General features: G+C 52.9%; 1 protein-coding gene across 3 annotated transcripts in view; it reads left to right on the forward strand.

Annotated features, from left to right (window-relative positions):
* PTPRU (protein tyrosine phosphatase receptor type U) overlaps positions 1-9,523 on the forward strand; it is a 75,178-nt gene extending 65,655 nt beyond the window's left edge. The window contains exons 23-30 of one of the 3 annotated variants that reach the window (XM_081144021.1): positions 1,833-1,968; positions 2,481-2,630; positions 3,341-3,514; positions 5,550-5,690; positions 6,468-6,593; positions 6,673-6,884; positions 7,902-8,037; positions 8,294-9,498. In XM_081144021.1, the coding sequence (XP_081000147.1) occupies positions 1,833-1,968; positions 2,481-2,630; positions 3,341-3,514; positions 5,550-5,690; positions 6,468-6,593; positions 6,673-6,884; positions 7,902-8,037; positions 8,294-8,356 (1,138 nt within the window). In that variant the 3' untranslated portion in view covers positions 8,357-9,498. Of the gene's footprint in view, positions 1-1,832; positions 1,969-2,480; positions 2,631-3,340; positions 3,515-5,549; positions 5,691-6,467; positions 6,594-6,672; positions 6,885-7,901; positions 8,038-8,293 lie in introns of all 3 variants that reach the window. The other 2 variants (XM_081144023.1, XM_081144022.1) reach the window with 2 other exon arrangements.
* Positions 9,524-12,512: the final 2,989 nt, after the last annotated feature.

Raw genomic sequence — 12,512 nt, forward strand, 5'->3', positions numbered from 1 at the left:
TATCCTACTTAGAGAAAGAGGAGTGAATGACCCCCAAGGGCCTTTGCCCTTTGAACTTTAGCTCTAAGGTTGGCACCCTCATGTACTTCCTAAGACCTGGGGAGGCCCTTGGCCCAGACACTGGAGACATAGAGGAGTTGAGGTTGGTGGCACTGGGGAGGGTCAAGTTCTGTTGGCTTCCATTCAGCAAGTGTCACCACATGCCTGGCGCTAGGTTTGGCTCAGGTGCTGGAAGGACTTTGCTTTCTCTTCTTTTCTCCAAACCCAGGGACTTTCCTTACCCCTTGGCCTTCTCACCTCCTGCAGCGTTGACCTTCACTCCTTCCTCTCCTGACTCCTGCCTTGGTTGGGTCCCGTGACCCCAATTGCCCTTTCTCTGCTCTGCTTCCTCCTCGGCTCCGCCTCTTCCTTTTACCTCCTTGGTAGAGGCCCAGTGCTCTGTCTTGTGCCTTCCCCCACCATCCCCTTGGAGAGCTGCACCTCTGACCCTGTGGCTTTGTGAAGTCCCCTGAGCCCACACGTGCTTGGCCACTGCCTTATCCTGACTCCTCTGCGTGACTTCTTATCAGCTCTCCAAATACCACAAAGCAGACTCATTCCGCTGCCTGCCCTGCCACCCCCACACCAGCTTCTCTTTGATTTTTTAGGCCCCTTTAAGACGCCGTCTTTTTAGAATAAAACTTCATCCACGAATAATATACTTAAAGCAAAGTGCACCAATAAGTGTGTATATAAGTTTATGAATTTTCACAAATTGAACGCACCTGTGAAATAACCAGCACTACTCAGATAAGAAACAGAACATTAACAGCACCCAGAAGGCCCCTTGAGTGCCACCCCCACCCCGCTCCCAGAGCAGTCACCGTCCTGACTTCCGAACCATAGGTTGGCGTTTCTGAGCTTTGTGAAAATGGAATCATACGGCAGGTGCTCTTCGTATCTGACTTCCTTCCCTCAACCTTATGTTCCTAAGGTCCATTCATATCACATCTTATTCCACTGGATGACTAAACCAGCGTGTTTACCGGTTCTGCTGATAGGCGTTGGGCGGTTTCCAGTTTTGAGCTATATGAATAGTGCTGCTAGGGACATTCTCTTGCATGTCTTTTGGCCAGCAGACGCACGCACTTCTGTGGGCTGTGTGCGTGGGAGCAGAATTGCTGTCTGCAAACATTCAGCTGCCAGTTTTCCAAAGTGGTGGTACTAATTTAAGCTCCTGCCAGCAGTGTATGGGGGACCCAGTTGCTATATGTCCTTGGCAACACTTCAATACTACTATTTTCAAGGTTGAAATCTTGGTGTCATCTTTGTCCACCCCCCCCCCCACCTGTTCTACCTGGTGCTCAGCACGAAGATCCCAATGACCACATAGCAGGAAGAGTGTTTTAATTAAAGCTGGTCCAAATTGCTCAGGGAGCTCAAAAGAATGCTGTCTGCTGGAAGGGTTGTGAGTGGGTACGAGTGTGTGGGGCTTTGAGGGATGTGCAGGAGATCGAATATCTAGGACCAAGAACAGTCTTGGATTAAGCTCTGAGCGTCACTTTTGTCCCTCTCCCCTGGTTGAAGTTGCTGTTTCACCTCTGTGTTCTCCCTATCATTTTCCTACTCTCTTTCCCAAGGCCTATCCCCAGCTCTGTCCTCTATCACATTTCACCAGAACTCTTCCAGCAGCCTTCTTTCTGGCTCTTCCTTGCCCGGGGAGGGGGTCTGTTTGTGTCTCCATTCCCTGTGTGGTGTAGAATGGCCAGGTGCCTCAGGGCTCTCTTTTCTTCCCCTTGGATCCAAGCTCCCTCCTCAAGGCCCTGACCTGGCCTGGGCCATTCTCTCCCCAGTGCGGGCACTGGCCGCACAGGTTGCTACATCGTTTTGGATGTGATGCTGGACATGGCTGAGTGTGAGGGTGTCGTGGACATTTACAACTGCGTGAAGACCCTCTGCTCCCGGCGCGTCAACATGATCCAGACCGAGGTAGGGGATGCAGCCCTCTCCCTGCCCCCTGCTCCAGGACTCGAGTCCCACATGTAGGAGCTCAAAGCTGGTATCAGAAGGGTGTCCTTAGGCATTTCCCCTCCCTAGGATGTCCCCTTGTTCTTTGCCATCCCTGAACTTGGTCTGCCAACCTCTAAGGGTCTCCCAAATTCAGCTGCACTGTGTTCTGTTGGGTGAGGTCAGATAGCAGCGGGCCAAGGTCATAGGTTCTGCAGTCAAGATATGGCCAGGTCTGTATCCTCACTAGATGTGACCCTGGGCTGTCCCCTCACTCTCAGAGCTTCTCACAGGGTCGTTATAAGGATGAAATATAAGTGACACCCATGAAGGTTGTTTCAAGTAGGGTTGGTCCAACCTGTAGTAACACGTGGCTGAACTCCACATCAGAACACCCATGCCTCAACCTTGAGCTTGCTTCCTCCTGCCACAACCCCCAAACTCCTAGCTTCTAGTCCCCTCCTGGTTCTTCATATTCTTACCTCCCATTCCAGGAGCAGTATATCTTCATCCATGATGCAATCCTGGAGGCCTGCCTGTGTGGGGAGACCACCATCCCTGTCAGTGAATTCAAGGCTACCTATAAGGAGATGATCCGTATTGACCCTCAAAGTAATTCCTCCCAGCTGCGGGAAGAGTTCCAGGTGGGGCATGAGTTTGTGTGAATAGGTGTATGTAGGTACGGTTTGTGAGAGAGTGTGTGTGTGTGTGTGTGTGTTTCGGAGGTCCTCAGTGCTGTAGGAGTCAGAGTGGAGCTACTAGGAAGGACTTTGAGACAGTGGAGAAGGTGCATCAAAGTGCTTAGGAGCCCAGACTCTGAAGTCTGATACACCTGGGTTCGAATCCTGGCTTATCTAGTTAAGAGCTGGGAGCGGCCTCGAACACTCACTTTACCTCTCTAAACCTCACTTTTCTCATCCAGAAAAGAAGAATAGGTAATGTTGCCCTTGCAGTGTTTGTATTCATCAGTATTCTTTTGGTAGTAAGTAACAAAAATTCAGCTCAATGGCTCTTGTAACTGAAAAGTCTGAGTATGGTGCAGCTTCAGTTATGACTGGATCCAGGTACTCGAATGATTATGTCAAGACCTAGTCTCTGTCTATTTTTGGTTCTCTTCTCTGTTTTTAACTTTATTCTCAGACCCACACTCTGCCCCCCAACAGTGCTAGGCTCACATCATCTTTACATGACTTGGAAACAGTGAGCCTGGATCCCTGCCCTCTCCCCCTTCTCTCTAGACCTCGGTTTTTCCATCCATAAAATGGGTGGAAAGAAGCCCAGCTTCCTTCATGGGGCTGTGAGGAGGCCCAGTAAGCACTGGATGTCACCCCCATTCCTTCTTCACTCCCTGTAGACACTGAACTCGGTCACGCCACCGCTGGACGTGGAGGAGTGCAGTATTGCCCTGCTGCCCCGCAACCGAGACAAGAACCGCAGCATGGACGTCCTACCTCCCGACCGCTGCCTACCCTTCCTCATCTCCACCGACGGGGACCCCAACAACTATATCAACGCAGCCTTGACTGATGTGAGGGCCCGGGTGTGGGGTGGGCTCTGGGGAGGCCCAGGAGTCAGGGAGCAGAGCTGAGCATTCTGGTTCTGAGACCCTCTGCCCTTTCTGGGGTGACCCTTCTATCCCCAATGAGTGGCCATTCAGGGCATCAAAGCCAGTGCTTTCCCTCAGGTATTACTCTTGGCCTGAGTAGCAGTTTGGGTGGTAGAGTTTAGGTAGGGCTGTCCTGGGATTGGGCCAAGCAGATCCTGGGATAGGAGTAATTTGGGGCTTTGCCTGGGAGGGTTTGAGATTGGGACTTGAGACCTGATGTCTGGAGCCAGGGAGCTTATCCTGGGGTGATGGAGCTGGAGCCTGCCTCAGGTCATGGCTTGGGACAGTTACTTGTTCCCTGGCCTCGCCCTGGCATGGTCTGACAGCTCAGAAGCCATTTAGAAGCCCCTCCCCTGCTCCCAGCTCCAGGGGCTCCCCCTCCTTTGGGTGCTGCAAGCAGAACAGGGGCTTAGGCCCCATGAATAACTCCAAGATGCTGCTCTCTGAGGGGGAAGAGTCTGTGAGCATCGCCCCGTTCCTCTCCTAAACTGGAGCCAGTTGAGAAATGGGTGCAGGAGACAGAAAGGTGGAGACCAATTGTTACCTTTAAACAAACCCTGACAAAACTGGAGAATGGAACTTCCCATATATGGCTAAGTGGATTGACTACTCTTTGGCTCCCGAATCAGGCAGACTTGTCCTGGGTACAGCTGTACAGCCACAGGCCACCCTTCCCATCAGGGACAGGCCTTTATACATGGCAGGAGCAGGAGCAGTTGAATGCACACTTTCTGAGGACAGGTTAGCCTGGGAAAAGAGGAAGGGGCGAGCTGAGCACCCCTTGTCTCAAACTGACCATGGGAGGAGTGCATGAAGGTGGGTCAATGCCAGGTTTGTCAGCCACTGGATGTCCCTCCACATGGAGATTAAAGACCTGGAGAGGGAAGTTTTTTTCATAGCAGGTATGAGGGAGATGGGGCCTGGTTCCTGGTCAGAGTCACTTTGCAGGTCAGTGCAGGGGACAGGGGGGTTACTTTAAAGAGGGAAAGCCCCCATGCCTGCTTCTCAAGGGCTTCCTGGTGTGAGCCGAAGGCAAGGGGAGGAGTAGCCCCAGCTACTGAAGGGAGCAGCTGGAGAGGGGCTCACCAGTCACTGTCACTCAGCCTGGTGGGATGCATGAGTAGGGGTGCATGTGCCTGCTGATGGGGCCAGGGGCCTGGGTTGGTGGCATGGGTACTAGAGAGTTTTGGATGGGAACTTAGGAATCTGGGACCTCCCTCCCAGCCCACTCTTTGGCCTCAGTGTGCCCATCGGCACACTGGGCTTGACAGTGGGCTCTCTGAGGGTCCTGAGAGTCTGAGCTGGGGAGGGTCGCATTGGGGCTCCCTGGCTCCTGGTGGGAGTGGGCCACTGGGTACAGGCCACACTCTGAAATCTTTGATCTCTTGAACTTTGCATTTGGGGAATTGGGTTGAGACAATTATTAGACAATTATTAAACAAATATATAGCGGAATGCCAGATACTGGTAATTTCTACAAAAATCAACCAGGCAGAAGAAATATTTAATGTGGGGTTTGGGGGCATGCGTGTGTGGCTATTTTTGATGGGTTAAGGAGGGCCTCTTTGAGGCAGTGACAGTTAAGCAAAGACTAGAAAGAAGTGAGGGAGAAAGCCATGTAAACACTTGGGAAATTTGTTCTAGGCAACAGGAATAGCAGATGCAAAGGCTCTGAGGCAGAGAGCAATCTTGGCCAGCCTCTGCCTACCAGGCCTGAGCTTCCATTGCCACACATTTGGGAACCTTTTGCTGTTTAGTTCCTGGGAGCCATGGACTTGGGCCCTAAAGAGGCTGGGGGCTCACTCTGCCCACTCAGGCCTGTGTACAGGCCAACCTGTGAAATGGGCCAGTGGCAGCAGCCTGGTCCTATGGGGCACAGCTGTATTGGTGGGGTGGGAGAGGATTGGGCTACGCCATGGTGGCAAACAGGCCCTGCTGAGTCCTGGTTTCCTTGCAGAGCTACACACGGAGCGCAGCCTTCATTGTGACCCTGCACCCGCTGCAGAGCACCACGCCTGACTTCTGGCGGCTGGTCTACGACTATGGGTGCACCTCCATCGTTATGCTCAACCAGCTGCACCAGTCCAACTCCGCCTGGGTGAGGGCCTTGCTGGCCTGGCGGGCTGGCTGCCTGCTGCCCAGGGCTCCCGTGTGTTCAAGGGCACATCTCAAAAGTCAGGGGTTGGATCCTAGCTCTGCCACCTACTTGTCTGGGAGAAGCTAGGGGCCATTTCACAGATGGAGAAACTGGGGCTCAGATAAAGGAAGAGCTGAGACTAGGAGCTGGGGCCTGGGACCAACTAGCCTAGAGGATTTGTGTATGTATGTGTGTGGGGGCCATGCCTCCTCTGTTCCTCTGCTGTTTTGAGTCTGTGGCCTGAAGGGGAATATACTTAGGACCCTGACTTCACAGAGTGGTCTTGGAGCAGGTGCTGAGCTGTGTCACAGTATCAGGGATACCCTACCTCTGAGCTGATGCAGGAAGGCAGAAGTAGTGAGAGAGACCAGGGGATGGGGGTGCTGGATGGTGGGGTGATGAGGCCTGTGCCTGGGAGAAGGCAGCCTGGTGCAGGTGTGTGTGCTGGTGAGAGTGAGCGTGTTGGGTGTATGGTGGCTTGGCAGTGAGTGTTAGTGCACCCCCTCTGAAGGGTTTGTCTCAGCTGCCCTGAGTGTCTGTAGAAGGCACCAGGAGGGTGTGCACTGCAGTCTCACGGGTGAGTGGTGGAGAGTGTGGGAACTCTGAGGAGAAGTCCGGAGTGAGTGGGCGGGCCAGGGTGTGTGGGAGTCCCAGGGCCGGTGTGGAGGTTTGGGGTGGGTGCGAGCGGCAGCTGCCGGAGGCCCTGCTCAGCTCCCCTGTCTGTGCTCGTGCCACCAGCCGTGCCTGCAGTACTGGCCAGAGCCAGGCCGGCAGCAGTACGGCCTCATGGAGGTGGAGTTTGTGTCAGGCACAGCAGATGAAGACTTGGTGGCCCGTGTATTCCGGGTGCAGAACATCTCTAGGGTGAGTGATCTGGGAGCCCCGGGGTGTGAACTGGGGTGGTAGTTGGTATGGCCTGTAATGACCTTCTTTAGGCCACCAGGGGCCTTGTAACCCTGGTGCTCATGTCCCCCTGGCTGGCTGCCCACGCCCCCAGCTGCAGGAGGGGCACCTGCTGGTGCGGCATTTCCAGTTCCTGCGCTGGTCCGCGTACCGGGACACGCCTGACTCCAAGAAGGCCTTCCTGCACCTGCTGGCCGAGGTGGACAAGTGGCAGGCGGAGAGCGGGGACGGGCGCACTGTCGTGCATTGCCTGTGAGTGCTGGTCCTGCCTCAGGGCCGGAGGAGGGGCTGGGGAGCCCAGAGGCCAGGGGAAAGGTCCAGTGTGAGAGAGGGCCTCAAGACTGGCACCAAAGCCCCTGGGCTCCCACAGTGCCTGTCCCTGCCTTCCCTGGAGGATCCTAGTCAGTTTGCAGGGTGTAGACTTAACCCTGAAGAACTCCCAGTACTTTGTGTGTGATGTTTCATTCTGGTTCCTTTCAGAGTCCCACGATACTCATTCATTCATTCATTCACATGCCCCATTCGTAATTCATTTATTCACGTGTGTCTGGTGCAGTCACTTCTTTGCCCCTCACTTTTCATGCTTTCAGACTTACTGGCCCTTCCCGGTGCCCTGCTGGGCATGCTGGATGCAGGGACAGGCAGCTGAGTCGGCAAGGTCTGGCTCTCAGGGGCTTTCAGTTCTAGTGGGAGGGACCCCGAGAGACAGGGGCTGAGGGCCTGCCTAGTCCCTCATCTCCCAAGAGGTACCTCACACCCTGAGTTACAGGAAACGGAGGGAGAGGGACGGGACAGGCTGCCGTTTGACTCAGAGCGTGCTGCGTTTGTACCCGTGTCTGCGTTGCTGGGCTGAAGGGTATTCTCAGTCTTCATTTTCCATCCTGCTGTCTGGGTTTTGCCTGCTGCCCCATTGCCCTCCTCCGTTGCTGTCTGTCTCACTTCTTTCTCTTGGGTATGCCTTCCTGCTTTCTCTCAGAACCTGCCATTTCTCCTGGAGGCTATCTTCCTAGATACCTTCAGCTTTGGATGCCAGCCTTAGCGCCTGACTCCGCCCCCTTATCCAGTCTTGGGTGCACCTGTGGGCTCACGGCCCTGCCCTTCTGGGTTCCTTGGCCACGCCCCTCACCTCTGGGCTCACGGCCCCGCCCTTCTGTTTCCTTGGCCACGCCCCTCACTTGAGGGCTCCCTGACTCTCCTCCCTGTCCTTTACTTTGGAGTTCGCCCACCTTCCCCAAGCCCTGCCCCAAAACTTTTGTGTCTTTCATTTAGAAATGGGGGCGGCCGCAGTGGCACCTTCTGCGCCTGTGCCACTGTCCTGGAGATGATTCGCTGCCACAACCTGGTGGACGTTTTCTTTGCTGCCAAAACGCTTAGGAACTACAAGCCCAATATGGTGGAGACCCTGGTGAGGTGCCACGTCGCCTGTGCCCAGCCACTTCCAGCCTCCTGGTTCATGCCCGGCCATGCTCCTCAGTACCCCCTCTCCCATATCTGGTCCCCGCAATTGGGCCATGGGTTCCCCAGAATTAGTCTTCTGGTGCCAGACCGTTACCTCCATTTCCCCCCTTCTCCCCAAAGATGGGTCAGGTCTCATGCTTGCTCTCTGTCCCCCAGTACTAGGGAGGGGCCAGGCTCATGATTCCTTCTCTCTGTCTCCCCAGGATCAGTACCACTTTTGCTATGATATGGCCCTGGAGTACCTGGAGAGGCTGGAGTCAAGATAGCGGGGGCCTCTGGCCGGGAGCACCCACTGTGCACTCAGGGCCAGGCCCATCATCCTGGACTGACAAGGAAGACCTGTATCCCCAACTCTGCTCAACTACAGCCCCAACAGGGAAGGCACTGGAGTGGGTGATGGGCCATCTTGGTGCTGCCTTCCACTGTGGGCGGGGCCTTTTGCCATGTACCGTGGGCAGGCTGGGGTTCAAGGAGGAGCTTAGCAAGACTGCAGCACAGCCCACCTCTGTAGGGTCCTGCTGGCCTGTGCTGAGAGGCCTGGCACTGCCTGACAGAGTGACAGGAGCTCAGAGCTGCCTGCTCTCGGGGACCTAGGCTCGAGCCCTTGACTGTATCCCAGCCCTTGGTGGAGTGTATACCAGGCCAAGGTTCCGCCCAGCATGGCTCGACATGAGTAGGGAGTGCACTGGGCTTCATCTAGAATCCCATCTGGCTCAGTCTCTGAGGGTCCTGGGGAGACTGGGCTCTGCCCTGATTTGCCAGTGGACACATCAGACTGAGGCTCCCCAGGGGGAACTGCAGCCCCCTCCTCCACCTGCTGCCCCCTGCAGCCCTGGGATATTTTGCTCATGATCCTTCCCACATTTTCTTCCCTGACATGTGCTCTGAGCTTCCCTGAACCAGGATCTGCCCATTCCTACCCTGCCCGATGTGAAGTCCCTTCCCTGCCTGACCCAATGTCTTCAGAATGAGACATAACCTCAGGCTCCCTTGCCTATAAGTTTCCAGCCTCATTGGCCTGGTCTTGCTCAGCCTGGGCCAGTGACAGTCTGAACAACAAAGCTGAACAGCAGACCCAGGGGTTGAGGTTCCTGTGGCTCCCGGTCAGGCTGCTAACTGGGGGGATGGGGGGGAGGGCACTGTTAGATCAGGGGTGCTAGCAACCCTTAGAGTTCAGAGGAAGAAGGTATATTTTGGGATGGAGGATCAATGCTTTTTGTTATTTTATTTTTTGATGGGTGGGTGGGAAGATCTCTTTAAAATGGGGCAGGCCACACCCCCATTCCGTGCCTCTATTTCCCCATCTGTAAACTGTAGATATGACTACTGACCTACCTCGCAGGGGGCTGTGGGGAGGCATATGCTGATGTTTGTAAAGCGCTTTGTAAATAAATGTGCTCTCTGAATGCCACAGAGCGGCCTTGTGTTTGTCTGACCAGCCTGACTAGGGCTTGCTCACTTCCTCCAGTGTCCCAGTGCAGTGGGAGGGCCCTGGACTGGGAATCAGAGGCCTGGGTGCTGGTCTACCATTTGTTTTTCCATAAAATGGTATGGTGGCGGTGTCAACCAGAGCATCACTCAGTGTCCTTCCATTTGCAGAGGTTGTTCCAAAGGACTCTGGCTTATTGCTGCTTCCTCCCAGGCCTCTGAGGTACTTTGTTGGGCAGTGGGCTTTATTTTGAGACCTCCAAGGGTCACAGAGCTGTCTCTCACCCGTGGGGGCCTGAATCCGGGTTGAGCTCTTTTGGGGCAAGCATGGGAGGCTCAGGCTTTGGTGTCAGGCAAACGGGCCTCACCAGCTGTGAGACCCTGGGTGGCAAGTCAATTGCCCTCTCTGGGTCTTGATTTCCCATCTGTAAAATGGGGACAATCCTGTTAGGATCAGAAGACATTGTGATTAAGTCTTGCATGGTGCCAGATGTGCTGAAAGGGCTATTTATGGACACATAGCAGAAGAAAAAGAGGACACACACCTGGGGATGGTTGTCCTGCTGCCCAAGTTCAGCCCATTCCCAACCTGAGGCTTCCTTAGGGGGTGGAGTGGGAGAAGGAGTGGGCTGGCTGCAAGGGACCTGAGCCACTCTTGCCTCTTACAAACTTGCTATCTTACTTTGGGCAAGATGCCTCCTATTTCTTTTTTTTTTTTTTAAATATATCTTTATTGACTTCAGAGAGAGGAAGGGAGAGGGAGAGAGAGATAGAAACATCAGTGATTAGAGAGTCATTGATCGGCTGCAGCCCGCAACCCGGGCATGTGCCCTGACCGGGAATCGAACCCTGATCGCCTGGATCCTAGGTTGACGTTTAACGGCTGAGCCACTCCCGGCCGGGCGCCTCCTATTTCTGATCCTCAATTTCTTCATATGAAGATGGGCTCTATGATGTATTGATTCTGTTTGCACACTGGCTGACTCTCTGTGCTTCAGTTTTTTTATTGGTTAAAGGATATGACCCATTCTAGCAACCACACAATTCAATATCCTTTAACCTGAATTAAAAATGTATTAGTTAGGATCTCACTTAGCTAGACTGACCTGCTCACACTCATTCTGAACTGACTGCTGAGACTTATGTAATAGGTCATAAATGTATGTCAGATACTGGCTAAGCAGTAGAATGTGATTTGCTTTGACCAATAGAATGTAGCATAAGTGACGTCAAGTGAGTTTTGGATTCTAGACCTCAAGGAGCATTGTAGCTTTTGCTTTGCCCTCCTGGAACTCTGCTATGGAAGGAAGCTTGTTTAGCCTCCCTGAAGATTTGAGGGCACATGGAGAAGAACCAATACAATCTGTGAATGGCACATAACAGCTGTCAGGCCTGCAAACAAGGCCATCTTGGGCCTTCCAGCCTGGCGACCTATCAGGTGAGTGTAGCTGCATAGTTAAGCTAAGCAGAAACTAACTAGCCATCCCCCAGAACTGGGAGAGATAATAAATTGTTCTTTCTTTTAAACCAATACATTTTTGGGATCATTTGTTATGCAGCAAAAGCTAACTGATACATGTATTCTGGGCAGTGTGGATATAGCTTTACTCTTTGCCCCATCAGGTATTGAGCTCCTCAAGGGCAAGAAGTGTTTCTTTGTTCATCTTATTGTGTCCATTGGCCAGCAAAGGGCTGGTCTTAAAGCTGGTGCTCAAGAAATGTTGCCATGAGGGAGGGAAGGAAAGGAGTGTAGTTGTGTCAGTCTGTGTGACCAGTGGCCTTTCAGAAGAGCTGGGAAGGTAGGCTGTGTATTAGGAGGAGCACCAGCTCCAGAACCAACAAGCCAGCATCCCACCCCCAGCTCCACATCCCACTAGCTGGTGACCTTGCTCAAGTGTCCTAACCAACCTGCTTCTTAATCTAGAAAAATCAACATAACAATACCTACTTGAAGGATTGGTGGTGAAGTTTAGAGATAGTTCTTTAAAAAGAACTAGGATAGTTAAAAAAAAGAACTAGCACAGTAACTGCCTCTCCATAAATGCCATCTCATATCATAATACTAAAGTCCTTGGAAAATAAAGATGGTCACCATGACTTTTTCTTAAATCCTCACCGGAGGATATTTTTTCCATTGCTTTTCAGAGAGAGTGGAAGGGAGAGAGAGAAACATCGATACGACAGAGACACATCAATTGATTGCCTCTAGGGATCAAACTTACAACCAAGGTATGTGCCCTTGATCAGAATTGAACCTGAGACCCTACCCTTCAGTTCATGGGCTGATGCTCTAACCACTGACCAAGACTGGCTAGGGCAGTCAACATCACGTTTGTTTAGCACCTATTACTGTGTTAGATGCCTTATACCCTTTATCTCTCTTTTTAAAAAAAAAGATTTTTATTGATTTCAGAGAGAGAGAGAGAGAGAGAGTAACATCAATGACAAGAGAGTCATTGATCAGCTGCCTCCTGCATGCCCCAGACTGGGGATTGAGCCCACAACCTGGGTATGTGCCCTGACTGGGAATTGAACCGTGACCTCCTGGTTCATAGGTCGTTGCTCAACCACTGAGCCACGCTGGCCAAGGTATACCCTTTATCTCTTAATTCATAACAACAGCTCTTTAAAGTAGGCATCACTCCTCCCTCATTTAGTGGTGAGGAAATGGAGTCTCAGAGAGGTGATTTACTCATCCAAAGTCACAGCCAGTACATGACAGAGCCTGGACTTGAATTTGAACCCACGTTTAGGCTGACTCCACAGCCTGGGCCTTCAACCACCTTGCTCTATGGATGATCTGGGTGGTGTCACAAGCCAGAGAATCACTTGGTGAAACACCAAATGAGTAATCTGTGGCCAGGGTACTGAATTTCAAAAGCTGTGAAATGTGTCAGAGGTGGTAGCCTCTTGGACAAGGCGGCCTAGAGCACAAGAAGACGAATGGGCCAGTGTGGCTCTGTCCAGGGCCACGGGCCCAGCAGGAATGGGGTA

This window comes from Miniopterus schreibersii (assembly GCF_964146895.1).
Source record: "Miniopterus schreibersii genome assembly, chromosome: 8".
NCBI lineage: Eukaryota > Metazoa > Chordata > Mammalia > Chiroptera > Miniopteridae > Miniopterus > Miniopterus schreibersii.